This window comes from Mustela nigripes, chromosome 15 (assembly GCF_022355385.1).
Source record: "Mustela nigripes isolate SB6536 chromosome 15, MUSNIG.SB6536, whole genome shotgun sequence".
NCBI lineage: Eukaryota > Metazoa > Chordata > Mammalia > Carnivora > Mustelidae > Mustela > Mustela nigripes.
The window spans coordinates 48,130,719-48,153,799 of NC_081571.1; the positions used below are offsets into that span (position 1 = coordinate 48,130,719).

A 23,081-nucleotide genomic window follows, 5' to 3' on the forward strand; every position below is an offset into this window, starting at 1 on the left:
AGAAGAAGAAGAAGAAGAAGAAGAAGAAGAAGAAGAAGAAGAAGAAGAAGAGGAGGAAGAGGAAGAGGAAGAGGAAGAGGAAGAGGAAGGAGAAGGAGAAGGAGAGGAGAAGAAGAAAATATTTTGTCCACACAAAAACTTGTATACAAATGTTCATAGCAGGATTATTCACAATGGCCCCAAAGTGTAAATAACTTAAATGCCCAACAGCTCATGAATAGATACATAAAATGGGGTTCTAACCATGTGACATAACATTATTTGGTAATAAAACTAAATGAAGTACTAACACATACTACAACAGGAATGAATCTTAAAAACGTTATACCAAGCAAAAGAAGCCAATCTCAAAAGCCCACATACTGCATGATTTCAATGGGGGAGGGTGATTATTTATAGATACGAAGTTTCTTTATAAAGTGATGGAAATGTTTGAAAATGATTATGGTGATGGAGGTACAATTCTGTGAATATAGTAAAAAGCACTGAGTTGTACACTTTATTTTTTTTTTTTGAGTTGTACACTTCAAATTGGTGAATTGTATGGTTGGTGAATTATTACCTCAATAATGTTTTTATAAAACATAAAATATTTGGAGGCAGGAAAATGTTTACTCATTCTTGCACTATTATTTGTTGAGCCTCTACTGTTACCAGATAATGTTCTACTTGTAGTGACACTAAGGTTTTATTACTTAATGACAAAATGGCACTTATCCACCTTACCTAGAAATGCATTTACATTTCATGGAATTTCAGATTTAACAAGATATTTGGAAAATCATAAGGCTGCAAGGGACCACATGGGACCAGAATGATTTAAAATAAACCACATCATCTTACAGTTAATGAGACAGATCTCAAGTGAATTGTTCAAAGACACACAGTTTTATTAAACAGTTAAAAAGCTGAATCTTAAAATTTTCAGTGCAATTTTATTCTTTTTAAAAACATTTTCATTTTTTTATTAACATATAATGTGTTACCAGCCCCAGGGGTACAGGTCTGTGAATTGCAAGGTTTACACTTCACAGCGCTCCCATAGCACATACCTTCTGCAATTTTATTCTTAAATGTCATCCTCCGTTTTGTTCAAAAGGGTTGAAATCTCACACACCTTCAACAATTAGGATATAGTTGGAAAAAAACTAGTTAAAAAATGAGATTGTTGGCTAAAATCAAAGCAGCACTGGTGGGAATATATTCTGGACAAAATATAAAAAAACAAATAAATAAATGAAAGAATGCAGTCTAGATTCTTATCCCATGTTTTAAAGAGAGACAAGAGAAATTATTTAGTTTCTTTCTTTAAAATTGATTTATTATAGGGGGGCCTGGGTGACTCAGTCATTAAGCATCTGCCTTCTGCTCAGGTTATGATCCCAGGATAGGGACTTGGAATACAGATCCGCATCAAGCTCCCTGCTGGGTGGGAAGCCTGCTTCTCCTTCACCTATTCCCCCTGCTTGTGTTACCTCTCTTGCTGGGTCTCTCTCTGTCAAAAAAAAAAAAAAAAAAAAAAAAAAAAAAGAAAAAAGACTAATTTATTTATTATGTAGAGAGTCTGTGAAGTGGGAGGAGGGGAGGGAGACAGGGGAAAGAGAGAGAATCCCAAAGCAGGTTCCCTGATAATTTTGAAGCCCAAAATGGGGCTCGATTCCAGGACCTTAAGATAATGACCTGAGCTGAAATCAGCCAGCCTCTTAACCAACTGAGCCACCCAAATGTCCCAAGAAATTATCTAGTTTAGTATATCTATCTAACTGGAATTATTTGAAATATCTTTGTCAAGATTTGGACCATTTTTTCCCTTAAATCTCAGTGATGTTCTGTGCTTTCATAAATTAATTTAAAAATGAGCTTTAAGGAAAAAAATGAGCTTCAAAGAATGTAAAAAATTCTAAGTTATTATTAATTAAAATTTTAGGTTACAACATTTAATGTTAATATATGCTAATATCATATTTGTATAAAATTTTATTATTACTCATAGTTCAGATTAAAACAATAATAGCTACAAAAATAATATTTGGAGGACATTAGGTACCTTTCAAAATCTAATTTTGATATACATTATATTGGCTTTTAAAAATAAGGTAAAGTGTACTGTAGATTATGATAAAATTTTTTGTTCTTTGGTCAATATAATAAAGCTATTTTGATATTGGAGAATACCATTGAATGAAGAGTTGATGGTTGCCTTATGTTATTCTGTTCACCCAAGCTGATTCATGGAGTTGGTAAGTTTTTCATCTATTGATCTATTGGAAAATTCCTTTTATTTTGGCCTGGAACCTGAGGCTCCATTGATTCCTATTTCTGCTGTCCAGGCTGCCGAAAGACATATTTGTGAAGAGAAGTTTATAGATCTTGATTTTGTTTATCTTAAGCTATGGTTATTACCAAGTTTTATTTGTACTAAGCTAGAATATATCACTCATATTTCTGGCTTCTTGAAATAAAGTAAAGCAATAATCCTTGGGGCATTTTATGACTTCAAAAGTAAAAGAAAAGAATGTCAATTTACTATGATGAATTTCAAATAAGTTCCTCCAACTGTTCACGTTTGATTTAAATGACCTAGTAAAATAATATTCTTTCTTAAGTCAAAGATGTTTCCATTGGCTGACTACTAACCCATCACAAATCACTAAAGGCTTCTTACATTTGGAAGCGCGCCATTCAAACACACACGGCAGCATTAGTTACTTAAAAACCAAGCTTTAGAGTCTTTGAGAAAAGTTGGGATTTCAAGTTTTCAGTATTTAATAATATCCTTCCCCATAATCCTTCTGAATAATCAAGAAAAATGCACTTGCCAATGAGGAGAAAAGTATATTACTGTATCCTACAGTGGTATCCATCAGAAATACGACAAAACAAACTTTACTAATGAAGATGATATCCTAATTGTTGTCTATATTTTATTTATGCTTTTTCTAGCTTTGTGTCAATTTATATAAGTTTAAAATGTAAAATTTAATATGATAATGATGATCATAATGTAAGTATACATGTATGTGATCTGTGGAAAAGGTAGATTTTTAAAACAATGTAAACTAGGGTTATAGAGTTTACTACTAAAAAAATAACCTTTCTCTGGATTAATATATGCAGTCCGTGTTCATATAGATGTCTATTTGTGCATGTAAATTTATGCATATATGTCTTAATCAGCAACTCTATATAATAAAACCTAATTTTAACTTCATTAATTTTCTTCTAGTTCAATTGCAATATATTTATTTGAAAAGCATCTTCTACCTTTTGTGTTATTCTCTGTATCCTCATCATTTAGTTATCTTCCTTTATTCCTACCCATTACCAGAAGGAAAAACAGAAACACTACTTTATAATTGATAATCAGCTTATTTTCCTTTCAAATAAAAAACTGGAGAAGAAACTGAATTCCATCTCTATCTATATATTTGGAAATCTCTTCACGTTCTTTTAGCTTTAGAGCCAACTAAAATACAAATTTTCTTTAACAATTGCTTAGAATAGTATAATATCTAGTTGGAAACTTTATTCAGTCTTCAGTAAATCTGCTTAGATTTGGTATTGATGAAATAGTTCATTTTGTTTTGTAAGTCTACTCTTCATTATTTTGAAGAAAACCTTTTCACTGATTATAAACTATATAATTCTAATATCATTAAAATATTTTTATGTTGCTCAAATAAATATCACCTTACATAGAAAGAGCAAAGAATAGTTATTAGTGGTTTTGGGGATAAAGCCCACCCACTAAAGTGTATTGTTTATTGAATTTACTTAGCAAAGTCAGGATTTGAATCCCATTCTTCAGACTTTTCTCATTTCTGCTTATTATTATCCAGCGACTTTTAATTATGATGTGCTGTTTTATATAATCGGCAATCATATATTAAAATAGGATACATTTGCCCTATTAATATTTTGTATGTGCCATTGTATTGTATGTATTTTTCATATTTATTCCTTGTTAGTATAGTAACCTTCAGTAAAAACCAATTTCACTTTATTTATTTATTTATTTATTTATTTATTATTTCTTGAGAGATTGTGAGCAAGGGGGAGGAGCATATGGAGAGGGGGAGAGAAAGACTCTTAAGCGGACTTCAGACTCAGGGCATGGCATGATGCAGAACTCAGTCTTATGAACCTGAGACCATGACCTGAGCTAAAATCAAGACTTAAATGCTTAACCAACTGAGCCACCCAGGTGCCCCAAAACTGATTTTAAATAATAACTTTCATCTGAAATAGTCAAAAATATTAGCATGACTGGGTGGCTCAGTCGGTTGAACATCAGACTCTTGGTTTTAACTCAGGTCATGATCTCAAGGTCGTGAGATGGAGCTCCAAGTGGGGATCTCGGTGGGGGATCTACTTGAGTATTCTCTCTCTACCTCTCCTTCAGGATGCCCCCTTGCTTGCATGCTCTTGCTTTTAAAAATAAAAAAAAGAAATACTAAAAATATTAAATATAGGTCTTTATTTTTTTAAAGATTTTATTTATTTATTTGACAGAGAGAATTCACAAGTAGATGGAGAGGTAGGCAGAGAGAGAGAGAGAGGGAAGCAGGCTCCCTGCCGAGCAGAGAGCCCGATGCGGGACTCGATCCCAGGACCCTGAGATCATGACCTGAGCCGAAGCCAGCGGCTTAACCCACTGAGCCACCCAGGCGCCCCTAAATATAGGTCTTGATTATGAAATGAATCCACTAAAAACTTAAAAATATATACACATCATATATGGGATATATGTTACCTGCTGAAAAGTTTTGAAATAACTGATTTTAAAAAAAGCTAAAGAACTTTAAAGATCAGGGATGCATTCTGTATGTATGTATGTATTTACAAATATATTTTAATAAAGATGTATGAAAAGTAAAATTGGGAACAATATAAATATTTTTAATTATTGCAGAATATAGATAATATATTTCACTACAAATTATTAATATTCATTAGATTTCATTTAAGCAGATAAAATTTATAATAGCATTTTTAAATAAAATTAAATTTTTTGTGTGTGTTCCACAATTCATTGTTCATGCACCTCACCCAGTGCTCCATGCAATACATGTCCTCCTTAATACCCCAAATTATTAATGTTTGAAATTGTTTTTTCACTTATATGTTCTTTCAAATATCATATTCATGTACCTAAAATGAGAAAGGTGTGAAGTACCTGGTTGGCTCAGTTGGTAGAGCATGCAAGTCTTGATCTTGGGGCTGCAATTTCAAGCTCCATGTTGGATATAGATATTGCTTAAAAATAAAATCTTCAAAAAATAAAAATAAATAAAATGAGAAAGGTGTTATATGTTAAGAACTAAGAATACAGAAGTGAACAAGTAAGATGCAGTTTATTACCTTGTGGAACATGTAATCTAGCTCTGTACATAGTATTTTTTGAGGATTTATTTATTTATATTTGTGTGTGAAAGAGAGAGAGAAGCAGGGGGAGCAGCAGTGGGAGAGGGAGAAGTAGGTTTCTGTGGAGGAGGGGCAGAAGCTTCACTGACTGAACCACCCCGACACCCCGAGGTCTGTGCATAGTATTACATATTTAGAGTAACTTGGAGTCTGGGGGGAGATGCCTGGTAATCTATACAAAGTTATTTTTTCCTTAAATTTTGTCTGTACAGTAAATTTCTAAAAGCATTCTTTTAAGGAAATGATCTGCCCCACCTCAACTATGTCCTACCTACAAAGGGCAGACTGAGTTTCCCTTCAAGCAAAGATGGATGTATCATGTTTCTCATGAACTACAATCCATCTCTCTACCTTTATTCCTCTTAAAAAAAAATACTTTTAGTGATCTTTAAGCACAAGTGTAGTTTTTTACTGAACACTGACAATAAAAAAAAATCTTAAAGAGAAGCAAAAAAAATTAGTTTCATTATATGTGATTCATTTCACCTCAGCAGAAAATATAAATATAAATATTTCACTTTATTTCATGACATGCAAATTATTTTTTTGAAGATTTTATTATTTATATGATTGAGAGAGAGAGCACAAGCAGGGAGTGGAGCAGAGGGAGAGAGAGAGAAGCAGGCTCCCTGCTGCCTGGGGAGCCCCACGCAGTGATTAATCCAAGGGACGCAGAGATCATGACCTGAATGGAAGCCAGACTCTTAACCTACTGAGCCACACAGATACCCCTAGAGGTGCAAATTCTTATAATAAAGTGAAACTTTCATAGCATAAATAATCAGAATTTTTTTTCACTTGATCAAAAACATGTTACTGATTTCATTTGTTGAAGAAATTGTGCTTTGCAAACTGAAAAGGGTATTGTAGCCAAAAATTTCTGGCTTTCCTTTCTCCTGACATTACATAAGAAGCCCTTTCAAGATTATTTTAATAATATAGTAATATTACTTGTTACAGAAGGGAATTCTATAGTTAAGTGATTGAAATAATTGAACACTTGGGGACTACTCACAAATTACATGAAAATCTTTTATATCCTATAGGATATTTTGCAACAATAATTCCTTCTTGATACTTCATTACTTCTGTTGCTATAGCATCAGCTCAGGACAACAGTAGCTATACAAACATTTATATCTGTTGGACAATAAAGAAAATGCAATACATTTTTAATAGATTTCACGTGTGTGGGGTGTGTGTGTGTGTGTGTGTTGTGCTTTTATACAGCTATGTGCTACATCTTTGTTTTAGAAATAGCTCTGTAGGAGAAATAAAAATAAAATTAAAATATGCAAATGACACCATCTTTAAATGAATAAAATATTTTTCAAGTAGATGAATATTATCATTATCTTCAACATCATCAACATCAAGAAAGTGGAAGGACAAGTTTCTTAAAATAGAATGATCTTCAGTTTGGCTATAAAAACCTAAAAAGGAAACATATTTGAAGAGCATCTGAATAGAAGAAATGAACTGTATCTAAAGTGGACCCTTAAAAGCTTATAATTTTCACGGCATACTCTGTGATTATGTTTAATTAGTCTTTGAAATTGTCATAAATGTATATTTAAATTGTAGTTATTTTATGAGCCCTAACAATTACAAAGTTCTGTGTAGTCAAACTGCAATCACATGAGTGAATAGTTATGTGTTATAATATTACTATTTATTATACATCTCTATCAGTTTATTCAGTGAATTGTGAATATCCTGTTTGCACAATGACACTAAACACAAAAGTCAGTTTTTTAAAAAGTCCACTCAAATCGACTTCATTTTAACCAGTAGACTAGAATTGTACCAAAGACTGTGAGTTAGCAGATGACTTCCTGTAAAGAGGTGCAAGCTTAATTTAGGGACAGAGGAAGTAAAGAAAAACAAAGGAAGCTCCTTTCTAGGGAAGCTTCCACATGCTTCCTTACTGCTTGTGATCATCTAGCTCTGATGGCAGTCGTCATCCAAGCCCCTCATTGTATTGAACCTTCATTACTTCAATTTACAAAGAAATGCTGAAAGTCAAACTTTGCCTTTTTTAAGCTTGACAATTGTATATTTACTTAAACTCTACTCAAACCAGCTATGTATATAAGATAATGAAAAGTAGTAATGTGAAGTAATGAGTAATAATAAAACAAGATAACATTCAACACAAATTTTATTACTAATTTATCACATAATTGTCCTGAGAAAACTAACAATGATAGTTTTTTGCTTTAATGACTTAGAAACACAAAGCAATTTAAAATTAAGTTCCATGTATTTTCCCAATGCAAACTCTAATTTACGGGTTATTGGAAGGGTTATTGGTAAAGATAAAAAAGAGCAGGCTGCTAGCTAGGAACTGTAAGAAATGCCAGATATTCCAAAATCACGAACAGAAAGCACTGCTTTCATTACAGCATTCTCTAGTATTGCTCTAATGGCTCTGAAGGATCAATGAATGACATACAGGATTTTTTGAGTACCAGGCTGACAGGGCAGCTACTCTCACACTGACTCGGGGAGGCTTTATGTTCCAGTTCTGAGACTTCCACCTTTCAAAGCTATTGTTTGAATATGGTAGCCTCTTGCTAAGTCCCACTGCCACGCCTCTGCCTCTAGCATAAACATGATAATATGCTACATGCCAGGCTGGTAACACTGGGATGAAAGGGAGAGGGCACTGAACAGGGAAATGAAAACCAAACAAAAACAAAAACTGAGGAACAGAATATTCATGAAGTTCTGGGCTCTTACCTACGTTTTAGATTTCTAAAGCCCATTTGTCTGAACTCATCCATGTTTTGAGGTGTTCTGGACATCAGAAATCTGATTTGATATAATGCATAAAATATAATCACTGTGTAATCATTAACATATTAAATAGAATATCTAATTTGTAGTAAGACAGCCCTAGGCTTAAATCCCCACTCTACCATGTTCTTGATATTATTCTTCTAAATTATTGAACATTCCTGAATCTTAGTTTTATCATTTTTGGAATGGGTATTACACATACCTTGCAGGGGTTTTGAAAGGATTAAATTAAGTATATGTAACACCTGGAAAAATGCCTGATACATACTATATACACTTAACTTGTATACTGTCAGCACCAGTAGTGAAAAGCATTGCTATTAAACACAATGGCAGAAGTTAGTCACCTCAGTTTCTCCTTTTCTTTCTCACACAGCCAACATACATATAGTCTCTAGTAAAGTGCCAACCTTTATTCTTGGTCTCTTCTTGTTCCTCCTCATGGCAGTCCGACAACTAGTCTTTCAATTAAATCTTGGCTTTTACTTGCTCAAAATCTTTCAATGATATACTTTAATATTCAATATAAAAATCTGAATCCTTAACAAATTCTCATTAACTTTGGAAAATTGACTCTGCCTAAATTTCCAGCATGATAACATTATATATATATATAATAATTTCCATCATGATAACATCCACCTCTCTTCCTTTTGCCCCACCAACCCATCACACTTGAATTTCCTTAAACAGAATAAGCTCCTTCCCACCTCATCAAGAATGTTCTATGAATGTTCTTCCCCTGTTGAATTCTGCCTAATCCTTTATAACTCAGTATAAGGCTGTTTTAACTCTTCCACAGCATCTTACTGTCCTTTCTAATAGTTACCATATAAATACATATATGTGATATTTATGTATATATATAATTGTCATTTATAGTAATAATTTATTTGCATTCAACATATTCATCTTTATGCTAAGGGCAATCTATGTCTGTTTTAGTCACCCTTATATCTCCAGGGCCACCTACTATAGTTCCTGATACAGAGTATTCAATAGTCATTCACTCTTTCACTCAACAATAAATGCTATGCACTTAAGGTAAAAAGTTAAAAAAAAAGTTACCAAGAAGCTACCATAGTAATGGTAGAGAAGAAAGCTACAAAACAATGACAAAATAAAAAAATATAAAGCCAGATACTCATAAGTACTTTAGAGGATATGAAATGGTGTAAAGGTAAAGAGGGTTTTGAAGGCAGTGACACATTATATAGACTATTCAGAAATGAGGAGTGCCTGAATGGCTCAGGGTATTAAGCGTCTTACTCTTGATTTTGGCTCAGGTCATGATCTTAGGGTCATACGGTCAAGGCCTTCACTGGGCTCTATGCTCATCAAGGAGTCTGCTGAGATTCTCTCTCTCCCTCTCTCTTCATCTGCCTCTCTCCCTACGCTCTCTCTCTCTCTCTCTCTCCCTCCCTCTCTCTGTCTCTAAAACAAATAAATAAATCTTTATTCAGAGTTGAGGACTTTGTGGAAGTGATATTTGAGCAGACATCTGAATGAAGCAGAGGATTAAAGGATATAAGTGTTTGGCAGGGGAGTGATTCTAGCAGAGCGAAGGAAGAGCAAACACAAAAGTCGTCAGGTGAGATGCTTATTGTAGTCAAAAAGCAGTACGATGGGTGTGGCTAGAACTGTGTGACTAGGGAAAATAATGGTCAGAAATGGATTGAAAAGAAAGGAAAACCATGTGTGGTCTTCTTGAGTCACTGAATTCATGAGTGCTGAGAGTCACAATCCTGAAAGACTATCCAAAGGAAAGATGTTATTATATTATAATGTACTAGGTACTTTGTCAGGGAAAAATACATTTCCACAAAAAATACTCTGTCAGAAAGGATTCTGTAATACAGTTGTGAAGACCAATCACAAAGTTATAAATAGGTAATGATTTGTATAAGGAAATTTATGATGATATCACATAATCCTAAATAAAGGAATACTAAGATTTCAAAGGAGAGAAAGAATGCTATGAAAAGTTTTAAGACATTTTGTAGGCATGGAAGAATGAAAACTGGAAACTGAGGGGTTATTTCGAATTAGATCCCAGAGATTCCAGGCAAGAGAAATATGAGTAACATATAAGTGAAAGGAATTCACAGCATGTTTAGGAGGAGTGAAGTCAATTCCATTTATTTTTGATGGAAAATGCCCAGGGGGTGGTTTAGAAGTTAGGCATGGAGGACTATGCACATCCAAATTTGGAGTGTGAATCTGCTTTTTTGAGGTAAGTGTTGGATTAGGAAAACAAGCCACTCTATGTTCAATGTAAGAAAGGTTGTAGATAGTGAATTGACGGGTGGTACAAGTGAAGGTCAGGAAATTTATGTTAATGGTCTCGACCTTTAGTTCTATGTAAATTGTTCTCAAAAGCACTCAGCAAAGGCACTCTATTCCTCAAGAATCTCCAGAAGGTCGCAGTCTCCAGCAGTGAAGTACACCTCTTTCAAAGGCTTACAAAGAAGGTATTTCAATTTTCCATTTGTCCATTTTCCTGCTCTCAACAGAAGTTGTACCTGGCTCTCCCACCTCCCAACCTCTACATGGATGCTTGTTATTGGTAAACTCTAACCTAGAACCAAATGGAGAGAGTATTTCTGGAAAATGCAGTTCTAGGAATTTCCTCAAAAGGCCAGATGACCTTGGAGGGAAGTGGCAGTGACGATTAGTGGAAATAGACAACCCAGCAGAGAAAGAAAGATCAGGTGACTAAAGCAGACTTCCGGACTTTCCATTCATCCTCACAAAAAGTAAATCAACCTTAAAATTATTCTTTCATATAACATTTAATTTGAACAGATTACTACTAAGATGAAAAACAGAATGAAACATTTATACAACCCTGTTTTAGAAATGTCTATTCTAACAAATATGCAAAATGGCTATTTTCATCTCATAATAATATTCAGCTACGGGCATCCAAATGTCTCACAGCATCCCTTCATATGATATGATTATAAAATATTTACTATTGTCATCATTCTTATGTTTTTATTTGTCACTCTTCAATGCTTTTAAAATATGATGTCAAAAATTAAGCACAGATCTCATAATGAACTCTGACTAATAGTAGAGGGGGACTATTTCCTTCAATTATTTTGTTTCTGTCTTCATATTCATGAAGCCAAAGTCCAAATTAATGTTTTAGAATTAGTTTCACACTTCTGCCTAATACTGAGCTTGCATTCAAAATTTTCCAGTGTTTTGCACATGAACCACTGCCAAATTGGGTCACCTTCCTAAATAGATTTTGGAATCATCCACACAAAATCAATAGCTGAAGCCAAATAACTGGGTGAAATTTCCAAAGGAAAGTTAGCAAAGGATATAAATAGTAAAGGCAGGTAGCCAGCAAGGCAAGACCTGACCATTCAAGGTCAAGTTCATATCTAAATAATTTTAGCAAGGAAATTTAAAAATTAGATTAAAAATGTTATTTATAAAAAAAACAAATAAATAATAAGAGCCAATAAAGAATTTAGTCCCAGATGTACCAGGAAGCTATATTAAAGCAGTTAAAAAGAAAAAAAAAAAAACACCTGATAATAGGTTTGTTCTCAAAGCGTAGATTGAATAGATTAGATGAGGACACATGTGTGATTAAACAAGGGTCAGAAGCAAAGATGTGGTGAGAAATTATAATACCAGATGCAAAACACTCATTTTAAAGTGTTAGAATTGAGAGAAAATAGTCAAGTGGGAAGATAACTGGTCAGTAAATTTTCTTCACTAAAATGGTGACCCATGAGCATCTGGAAAATATTGAAGTTTCTTGTTTCCAAAAGAATTTGAAATCATTTAAATTTCAAGAGACATGACAAAACACATAATCCATTCATACTCTCAAAAATAAATTAAAATAGAGTTGTTTAGAATATTAAGTGTATTAACTAGAATTCTTTATATTTTGATTTTAAATATACTTTACTACAGAATATATATTTTAAAATGTTTAAGGAAAAACTATTGCTATTACTGTGTGATAAATTACAGTCCAGTCCAAGCAGCTGCAAGAAAAACATCTTTATTACTAAATTAATAATTTCAAACTAGACCAGAAGGGACCATTATCCCTCTGGATATGGAGGCATATTGTTCTTTGACTTAGCTAAGCCAGGAACTCCTAATTGCAATTAAATGTGCATAATTAAATGACTGCAGTTGGACTTTGATATTTTGGTTGATGAAGTATTTGTTTACATTGATTTTATATGGTTCATTTAATTTCAGTAGCAGTACTATGCCCTGTCATGGAATATTTCAAAAGAAAAAAATGACAGTAGAATTACAAAGCATGTTATCTACCTCTTTTTTATTGGTATATTTTTATTTAATTTACTAATCAGCTTAAAAGATTAAAGAAGAAAAAATAATATTGAAATTCTGTATAAGAATAACAATTAGAAGATTTATATGGCTGACAATCATTAGTGACTTGAAAAGATGTAAAATCTTAAAATAAGAGCTTTTTAATAAGTAGCAAGTATAAAACTTAATGAGATTTATCTTATATAAATTCTTGCTGTGAGTTGGAAAGGGAAAGTTTTATATTTTACAATTGTTTGTTTCAATAATAACAATCAAATCATTAATAATGTTATTAACAAAAATAAGAAAAATGGGTAACATTTTAAATAGTGTTTACTATATGTCAGAAACTAAATTAAGTGTTTTTATAATGATTATTTCTAGGGTATAAAATATTGTATGAATTGTTATTACTCATTATTCTACTTTAGAAAGGAGATAACATGAAAAAAATTCCACACCACAAAATTCACACATTTAAAGTATGCAATTCAAATGATTTTTGGTATCTCTATAAAGCTGTTAAAATACTTATTTATATGTAGAAAAAATCAGAGACAAATATAAACAGGTTTAAATTATTTTTGGAGTATTTACTGAGTGCATTCACTCCATTTAAGCCTGTCATTAAAATGGTACAAAAAGTCAGTTATTAAAAAAAAAATGTAGATCATTTGGTTTATATATCTAAATATTTTCACTTACTGTAGAAGTTTCCAGAAATTCTAAAATCAAATATTTACTCTACCAATAAAATAATTTATAATATATGCTGTAAGTATGATTTTTTCTTCCACAAATCATATAGGCAAAGCTATACCAAATATAATGTGCTATGATGAAAATGTATCGGTGAGCCCGGGCTGCTATAACAAAATACTACTGCCTGGGTAGCTTAAGGAACAGAAATTTCTTTTCAATATTCAGGAGATTGGGAAATCTAGGATGAAGGGGTAGACTGATTGGGGTCCCTGGTGAAGGCTCTCTTGCTGGCTTGCAGATCGCCACCTTCTCACTGTGTCCTCACAAGGTGGAGAGAGAGACACAAACTCTCTGGTGTCTCTCTGTATAAGGGCACTAATCTCATCGTGAGGAACCCACCCTCAAGACGTCATCTAAACCTAATTGCAACCCAAAGCCCCCATCTCCACATACTAATACATTGTGGGTGAAACTTCAACACTGAATTTTGGTCGATAGAACTTATTCCATAGTAAAAAGTTTGTAAGATAAAAAAGGGAAAAGAGAGGTTTTTTTTGTGGAACAGACTGGTAACTCTTTACTAGAAAGAAAAGGAAAAAAAAATGGCAGCTGTGGAAGTAGATATAAAAAGAGAGATTTGTTGGAAGCAATAAGAAGGATTCATTTAAATAAGTTCTAAAATCTAAAGCAGTCTATAATTGCTTTATGGCTTTGCTTACAATTTATAGGCAATGCAGATATAAAGTCCATACGAACAGGCTTTTTTTTTTTTTTAACTTTGCTATTATAAAATACTACGTACCACATTGTGCCCCATAATAGAAATGTGCCAAGCTTGTAGAACTCATTTTAAACAGAAAGAAGTCATTCGATGCAATGGCAGTCATTGTTTTAACCTCTGATAATACAGCTCTGCCTCTATGATTAAAATATTAAATCTCCTTACCATTGTGTAGCTGTGGGCTACTTTCATTAACTCAATGCACCCTTGAGCATCTGCGAAGGCTCGGATCCCCAAACAGTTGGATGGGTGCAACAGCTTCATGAGGAAATGGCAGCACACTTCCACTACTTGAGGAAGCTGAAGAAGGCACGCTGCAGCAAGAAGGTTTTCAATGGTGTCTTCCTTTAATTCCAAGCAACCTAAACAGTGAGCGAAGAGAATTACGAAACTGTTTAAACCATGTACCAAAAAAACCCAATAAAAAACAAAAAACAAACAAACAAACAAACAAAACCAAAACAAAACAGCAGCAACAACAACAACAACAACAACAACAAAACAACAACCATGTACCACTGTATTATTTAAAACATTAGGTCAATCTGCTAGAAATGACCTGAACCTAGACCCATAACCAAGATAAATAGAACTTACTAAAGGCCAACAACTGTTTTAAGCATCTTGCATTTCTTACTTCATGTAATGTTCAAAATCACGTAGTATGTATGAAATATCTATGTCCACTTCAGTAGGAACTATGATTGTACTTTTTGTTGTGAATTAAGGAAAATAAAAGAGTAACAAGTAAGTTTCACAAAGCATGTTTACAAGCTTCGGAGAGCAAAGGTTCATGAAGTTTCTGACAATACATTCATGTCTATATTAATACAAAACACCTATGTGTGGATAATGAATAAATGTATGAAGATACTTATATATACATATATAATACATGTATTGTAGATTGCTAATATTGTATTTAACTCATTGTACCCATGATTATAATTTTCTGTAATTTTTCTTTTTTTTTTTCTTTCTTTCTTAATTCTCAGTTAACTTGAAAAAAGAGTTCTTTTAGTGCTTCCTCTTTTATCTAACTACTGGAATAATTTATTAATGAAAGGGCTATTTCTGTATATTTGTAAAACATTCCTGTGAAGACTTCTGGGATTAACTATTTGGGGGTTAGGTTTTATTTAGCAATTCAACACATCTTTAATAGGTTTATTCACCACTCAGACTTTCTATGTGTCACTCAGTATTGAGTATTTCTAATTCATATAGATGGCTTTTTTCATCTTAGTTTTTGTGGCACAGACTGCTACTCTTCACTAGAAATAGCTTTACTGGTTTTCCTGGACACAGGGTCAGGCCATATGTTAACATCATGATATAGGTCTGTGGACTATGAGTAGAGGGATGTGTGTTACTACCACACCAAGGCATCTGTGACATGAGTGTCCTTCATCCAAGCTCTCTTTCTCTTCTACCAGCAAAGTAAAGACAACATAAACCCCTGGTGGGTGGTGGATGCACAAAGAGCAAGGAACCTCGGTACCTGAGCTCTAAACCAAGAGCTACTAGTTTCAAATAATGATACTCAATACTTAAGCTACTAATACTTAAATAATAAACTCCAATACTCAAATATATTTTTACTTTTATTGTTTTATTGGTTTTATTTATTTTTGCAGTCCAATTTACTCTAAATTGTACAGTTTTAATTTTATTTTAGTGTGTATATAAAGTTATTGGAAATTTTCATACCATGTTTTTTTTATTTTTGCCTTCTGTCATCCTTATTTTGTTAAATTAACCTATTTTTCAGTGGATTGTTACTCATTTCAGAGAATCAACTTTTTTGAGTCTTATTAATGCATAATATAGAGTAATAGTAATGGACAGATTTTTAGAAAATTTATTTTTGTTAATTTTGCTCATAAATTATTGACTTTGCTAAATATGAAAATTCTGGAAAAGTATTGCCTATTTTTATGGAAATGGTTCTTTCTCCTTACCTTTGCTTCTTCATTTCTCTTAGAGACTATTATCAAGTGCTATGTATTGGATCAAATCATTCTCTCCTCCCTATCTAAAATTTCTTTATGCATTCTCTCTCCAGTGTATTTTATATTTTGTTTAAAGTTGATATGTTAAATTTTAGAAATATTTTATTTTTACTTCTAGAAGTTCTCCCCATAAGAATTATTTGTGTTGAAATTTATAATATTTTCATATTTACCTTTAAACTCATAGATTTATTTTTGCTTTTTATTATATACTTTTTAACCTTGACTTACTAAAATTTTAAATAAGTTTTAATAGTAAAAGTTCTACCAATGGGAATTATTCATTTTACAGAATTTTTAATTAATTCATAAACATAAATTTTTATTCCTGAGTTTTAATAATGTCATTCTTTTTCTTTGATCATGGATTCATTTTATTTCTACTCTTCTGTCTTTATGTAACTTTACCACATTTAGTTTTTTTTTTTTTTTAAGATTTTCTCTATTTATTTGAGAGAGAAAGAGAGAGAGAATATGAGCAGGGAGAGGGAGATTAGCAGGGAACCTGACCTGGGGCTCCATCCCAGGATACTGGGATCATGACCTGAGTGCAAGGCAGATGGCTAACTGACTGAACCACTGAAGTGCCCCCACCACATTGTTTTATTATTACCCCAAAATAAGTATCTGTGTTCTCCATTAATAGCAAAATTTTGAGAACTTCGGATATCTTTCTGAGATAATAGTGTTTTATTTTCCTACACTACAGTCTCTAATATTCAATAATGGTCATCAGTCTCTATATAAAAGGGATATTTTAATTCATTGGTGTATTTGGAAGACAGGCTACACAAATTTGAAAATCAAATGTAAAAGTATAGGAAAAATAATTAATCAACTTCCATTATTAATATGCTATCACCTAATTGAAATTTAAGAGTGTATCCTTGCTAGTTGGAAGGTATTTTATAACTTTAAAATGTTACTACAATTTTTTTTGATTTCTACCTTTTTCATCAGTAGTATTTCTATAGCATGTTAGGAAAGTTGTCTACTTTCAAAAGTTCATCTTTCAAGGACAGAATATTTATGAAGAAAGAACTTTATAAATAGAATGCCTTTATTTTTTTTTCCATGCCAAAGTTTTTATTCTGGATTTTTTTAACCTACAGTAATTTGCAAGAACAGTTCCATAAATACCCATTTACTCTTTTACCTAATTTCACCAAGTGTTATCATTTTGACATATTTTTCTGCACATGTGTGTTTACACTATAGCTGCTGAATTATTCTATTATTCCAACCATTATATTTCACCACTAATTCTTCAGCATGTGCCTCTAAGAACAAAAGTGTTCTCCTACATAGCTGCTATGTAATTTTTACACTTACAAAACTAATATAATAGTATTTGCTATGATGTAAAATCTCCCCAAATGTCCAAATAATGTGCTTTATAGGTTTTATTTTTAAATTCAGGATCTAATCAAGATTCACATTATATTTGCTTCTTATGTCCCTTTGGTCTCCTTTAATTTATAACCGTTTTCCAGCCATTTTGTCATTCATGACATTTATATTAGTGAAGAATCCAGATTAGTTATTTTGTAGAATTCCCCAGGTTGGATTAGTCATATTACTTCCCCATGATTACATTTAGCTGGGACCTTTTTTGGCAGGGACACCATATAGGTGATATGGTACCCTTTTCAGTGGCTTATACAGGGAGGTTCATGATGTGAGTAGATCTCATGGTTAATGGTGTTAAGTTTGGTACCCTATTTAAGGCAATGTCTACTAGACTTCTTCATTTTAAAGATTTTTTTTTTCCTTTATAATTAGTAATCTGTTGGGTGGGGGATAACTTTGCTTTCAAACATGACATTTCACCTAAAACTTAACATGTTTAGTAGTTAAAGTGTATTATATTTTATTTATAAGTGTCACTGATAGAATAAGACAGCAAAGGAAACTAAAGCATGCTTCCAAGTGTAGGTAGGGATTTAATGAAGAAAAAAGCAGGTAAAGTGGAAACAATAAATTAAAAGGAACAGTGTAGTAGAACAAAATTAAATACTTTTTTATTATATACTAATTTCCACTTAAATTAGCTACCTAAAGTTTAGTTTTAATATAAAAGTGGGACATTATCAATAATAAAAGTTAAAATAGTTGCTTTTGAGCTTACAAGATTTTGATAAATGCACAAAGATCCTATTATTTGGTTATTATCAACTAGTAGAACATTGAGTAACATAGGTCAACTCAGCAGAGGAGACATTTGCCAGTGCAATTCTTGGAGGTGTTTATATTTCACATTATCATTCAATAATAATGTCAAATAAAATATTCATCTGAAGTTGAAAGATTCACACAAGCTTGGATGATTTTAAGATAAATTATGTCAGTGCAGTTATTGATCTATATTTTAAGGTTTATGAATATTATAGTAGGCACCAGAATGAAGTATTCTACAGGTTACAGAAACCTGTATTTTATATGATTTATGAAATGTGCACCTAAACTTATAAGAATAAAAATATGAAATATAAAGGAGATAACATGAACACATTAAAATTTGTTATTTATAATTGATCATATGCATAACAACTTTTGATAATATTTATATCTTTTAAAATATTGTCATGATTTCAAACCCTCAGAGGAATTTTACCTAAAACTTCCAGTAAGACTGCCAAGAAGATGGTTACATGCTTCCTAGCATGGGTCTTGTGAAAATCAGATAAAAGAGATAAATACAGATGGTATAGCTTTTATAGATTCCATTTTGTTTTGATTTCAGGACATTGGGAGAATAACTTCCTTTAATTTTAACTAATTGTTTTCTGTTTTTTAAAGATGTATGTATGTATGTATTTATGTATTTATTTATTTATTTGAAAGAGAGAGAGTGAGCAGGGGGGAGGGGCAGACGGAGACAGAGAAACAGGCTCCCTGCTCAGCGGGGAGCCTGATACCTGATGCAGGACTGGATCCCAGGACTCTGGGACCATGACCTGCGCTTAAAGCAGATGCTTAAGTGACTGAGCCACCCAGGTGCCCCAATTAACTAATTGTTTTCGATAGCAATTATGCAGAAAAAAAAAATTAACACAGTAGCCCTGACCTTCTATTTTTGAAAAGGCCTGCTTGTAAGATTTGGCCTTGACTGGTGTCTAAAAACTTAGATTTCAAAGAGGTTCTCACCATTAACTAATACAAATGGTTCATTCTACCTAAAGTGTTTGTGTAAACAATATGGCCTATGCTAAACACCTGCTTTCCTTCTGGGATTCTTGAATTTTGGCACATGCTAAGCAGACGCTTCCTATGTGATCAGACCTCCATAAAAACCCAGGACACTGAGTCTCTAATAAATCTCCCTGGTTGGCAATAATTCACATGCTTTGTCACATCTCATTGAAGAGGACATGAAGTGTGCCCAGTGTGATTGCACTTGGAATGGAGCTTTTGGAGGTTTGTGCCTTGTTTCTCTGGGGCTTCACCCATTTCCCTTCCCTGACTCTGCACTGAATCCTTTTCCATAATAAATCATAACCGTTGGTATGACTATGTGCTGAGTCCTGTGAGCCATCCTACTAAATCACTGAACTTGGGGAGATAGTTTTGAGATATCCCACCACAGCATTCTAATTAGAATTGCTGGAGTAGTAGGTGAAGTTGGAGATACACTGTGCCTTTGGGCTGGAAAATGTAACATTGTTAACATTTCAGTTCACCCCAAATTAACCAAATAATAATAGATTTATTATAATCATATTCAAAATCCCAGCAGACATTTTGTAGAAATTACAGAAATGATTCTAAAATTCATGTGCAAATGCGATGGCCTAGAATAACCAAAACAATTTTGAAAAAGAACAAAGTAATAATGCTACCAGATTTTAAGACTTATTACAAAGCTATAATAATTAAAACTGGGACTTGTCTGAATATATGCACAATGGAAAAAATAGACTCCAGAATTAGAACCTCCCATATGTTAATAACTAGCTTTTGCAAAGGCACTAGACAATTTAAACGAGAAAGGATAGTCTTTGGAAAAATGGTGCTGGTACAATCAGATACCCACAGGCAGAAACTTGTATTTTAATCCATACCCCACACATTTTATGAAGTTTACTCAGAAATGGTAATTCAGTGAAGAAACTTAAACCTCTTTAAATACTGGTAGTGGAGCAATTGGCTTTCTGAACACAAACTGTTTAATTTGGACCCTGCCTCACACCTTATACAAAAAGTAATTCAAAGTGAATAGTAAACTTTAATGCAAAATGTAAAACTATAAAATATCTGGAGGTAATCAGTGTGACCTTGGGTTTTACAATGAGTTTCTAGATATCTACTCATCTCATTATTGTAATCTATGTTTATATAGGAGATAGATTTTATTTGAAAGTGTGATGACTAATACATTAACAATAGCAGATTATCTAGTTCTAATTAATTCAGCAAGTGAAAAACTATTCATTTTTTTAAAAAACTAAAAATAGTTCTTTAAAAAACTATTCATTTTTATAATTACAGATGTACACTATGTATAATCACACTGCACAATAGTATCCATCCACAGAGCATCCCATAAAGCATAGTATATTCATAAATCAAATAGAATACAACATCAATCATCTAGTGATCAGTGCACCAGATCTACATTATCAATATGGATTAATCCAACAACAATGAAGTTTAGGGAAAAAAGAGACTTGTACAAATATACATGGAGTAATTTTCATAAATATATGAAAATTATATATATTTCATATATATATGAAAATTACTCCATATATACACACACACACACACATAGTGACAGAGCAATTTTGTGTAGGTAGAAATATGTATGGTAATAATAAATCCCCAAATCAGTGTAGTGATCATATCTCTTCATAAGGGAGAAATGCATCCATCATGACAGAGTTTTAATTTTATTCATATTTTATTTCTTAGGTGAGAAGAAAGATGCCCAGCTTCCCATTAAAATATGATCAGTAACTTTTATCAGTTTGAAATGTTGTATAGCAAATATGGCAAATCATATGTTCCTTCACATTTAGCCTTACACATGATTACTATTTGGACAGGTAAGCATGATCGAAGATTAATATCCTTGTCGGTCCGAACCTGAGTCAAGTTCTGGAAAGCAGACTTAGATGCCCTTCCAGAGGAATAAATTTGTGTTCAAATTGAGGGCAGTGGGTACACAAGAGGACTTTCATGTAAGATAGAGCAGGCAGGATAAAAGGCGTGTACGGCCATAAATCATGCTTTTCTTTATACATTTGTCCTTCAGAAATACTCTTATATACTACGGCCATGGGAAATACCATGGAGAAAGGAAAAGTGGAAAACATGAGGAAAACAGGGTCATGAGAGGCATGCCCCCCGTTGTGTGTGAGCTCTATTTGAGACCATCATGTCATTAAGCCAGGGCAAGCCTGTTTCATCAACCTGACTCCTTGTTGGTAGATAGTTATATTGCTGACAGACAACTGAGCACCAACACATGATTGAGCTTTGTTCTAAAATAGCAGAAAAAATTCTCAGCCAAGTCCAGCCCACGGATAAGCCACAAACCTATAAACAAAAAAATCATTGTTTTAGGACATTAGCCTTGGGGCAAAAATTTGGGGGACAAGCAACTGTTATCCACAGAAGCTAACTTATAGAATACAAAACAATAAATGTGATGGGCTAATGGGAGAAAAAAATGACTCAGGATGGATCATAGTTCTAAATGTAAAAATATAAAAACTAAAACTATTAATCTTCTATAAGAAAATAGAAAAAATTTTGTGACCTTAAGTTAAAGATTTCCTAAAGAAGACATCAGAAACATAATCCATAAGAAAAAGATTGTTAAATTAGACTTCATAAAAATCACTGCAAAGGACAATATTAAAGGGACAAAAAGATATACCACAGACCAGGAAAAAAAAAATGTTTGCAAAATCATGTCTGATAAAGTACCTGCATTCAGAATACATAAAGAAGTCTCAAACTCAATATCAAGAAAAAAAAAATGTAATGGGCAAATGATCTAAACAGATGGTCCATAAAAGAAGATACATGGATGAAAAGTGCTCAACATTATTAATGTTCAGGTGGATGGAAACTAAAAGCACAATGAAATACCACTACACCTGCATTAGCACTGCTGGTGGAAATGTGAAATTGTATATCCATTTTGGGAAACAGGTTTACAATTTCACCTCTCAAATGACACAGCCATTTCATTCCTAAGTATTAACTCAAGAAAAATAAAACAATATGTTGATATAAAGCCTTGTATATGAATGTTTATAGTAGATTAATTTTGTAATAGTCAAACACTGGAAACAACCCAAATGTTCATTAACAAGTGAATAGATGAACAAACTCTAGTACAGTAATTCCCTTTATCTGTGGGGGATATTTTCCAAGACCTCCAGGGGATGCCTGAAACCATGGATAGTACTTAACCCTCTACACACTGTTTTTCCTATACATACATAACTATGATAAAGTTTAATGTATAAACTAGGTACAGTAAGAGATTAACAAAATAACCAATAACACAATCGAACAGTTATAACCATATACTGTAATAAAGATGGTGTGAATGTGGTCTTGTTGGGTCCATTATCAAAGGAATGAGACTGAGACAAGGTTATGCAAAGCCTTATTTTATGCCAAGCATTAGACATTAGACTGACCAGCCAGGTAAATGAGGCTGAGACAAAGTGAAAATTATCTAAAGCTTTATTCTATGCCAAGCATTTAGAAGTCAGACTGACCATCTCCCCACTCACGATTTTGGATCTCTTCTAATTTGGTTAAAGCATATTTTCCTGGGGTTGTTGCCAACCTTTTAGTATTTTACTTGCCCCTTCATTTACTCTTATCTGGACAAAATGACAAGACGTAAAAATTCAACACAAAAAAAAGAACAAGAGGCAGTACCGAAGGCTAGGGACCTAATCAATACAGACATCGGTAATATGTCAGATCTAGAGTTCAGAATGACAATTCTCAAGGTTCTAGCCGGGCTCGAAAAAGGTATGGAAGATATTAGAGAAACCCTCTCGAGAGATATAAAAGCCCTT

At 32.9% G+C, this 23,081-nt stretch overlaps 1 protein-coding gene across 1 annotated transcript in view; it reads right to left on the minus strand.

Moving 5' to 3' along the window:
• Positions 1-23,081, minus strand: part of KLHL1 (kelch like family member 1) — a 402,166-nt gene that overhangs the window by 202,256 nt on the left and 176,829 nt on the right. The window contains exon 4 of the mRNA XM_059377441.1: positions 14,189-14,385. Coding sequence (XP_059233424.1) covers positions 14,189-14,385 — 197 coding nt within the window. The remainder of the gene's footprint in view (positions 1-14,188; positions 14,386-23,081) is intronic.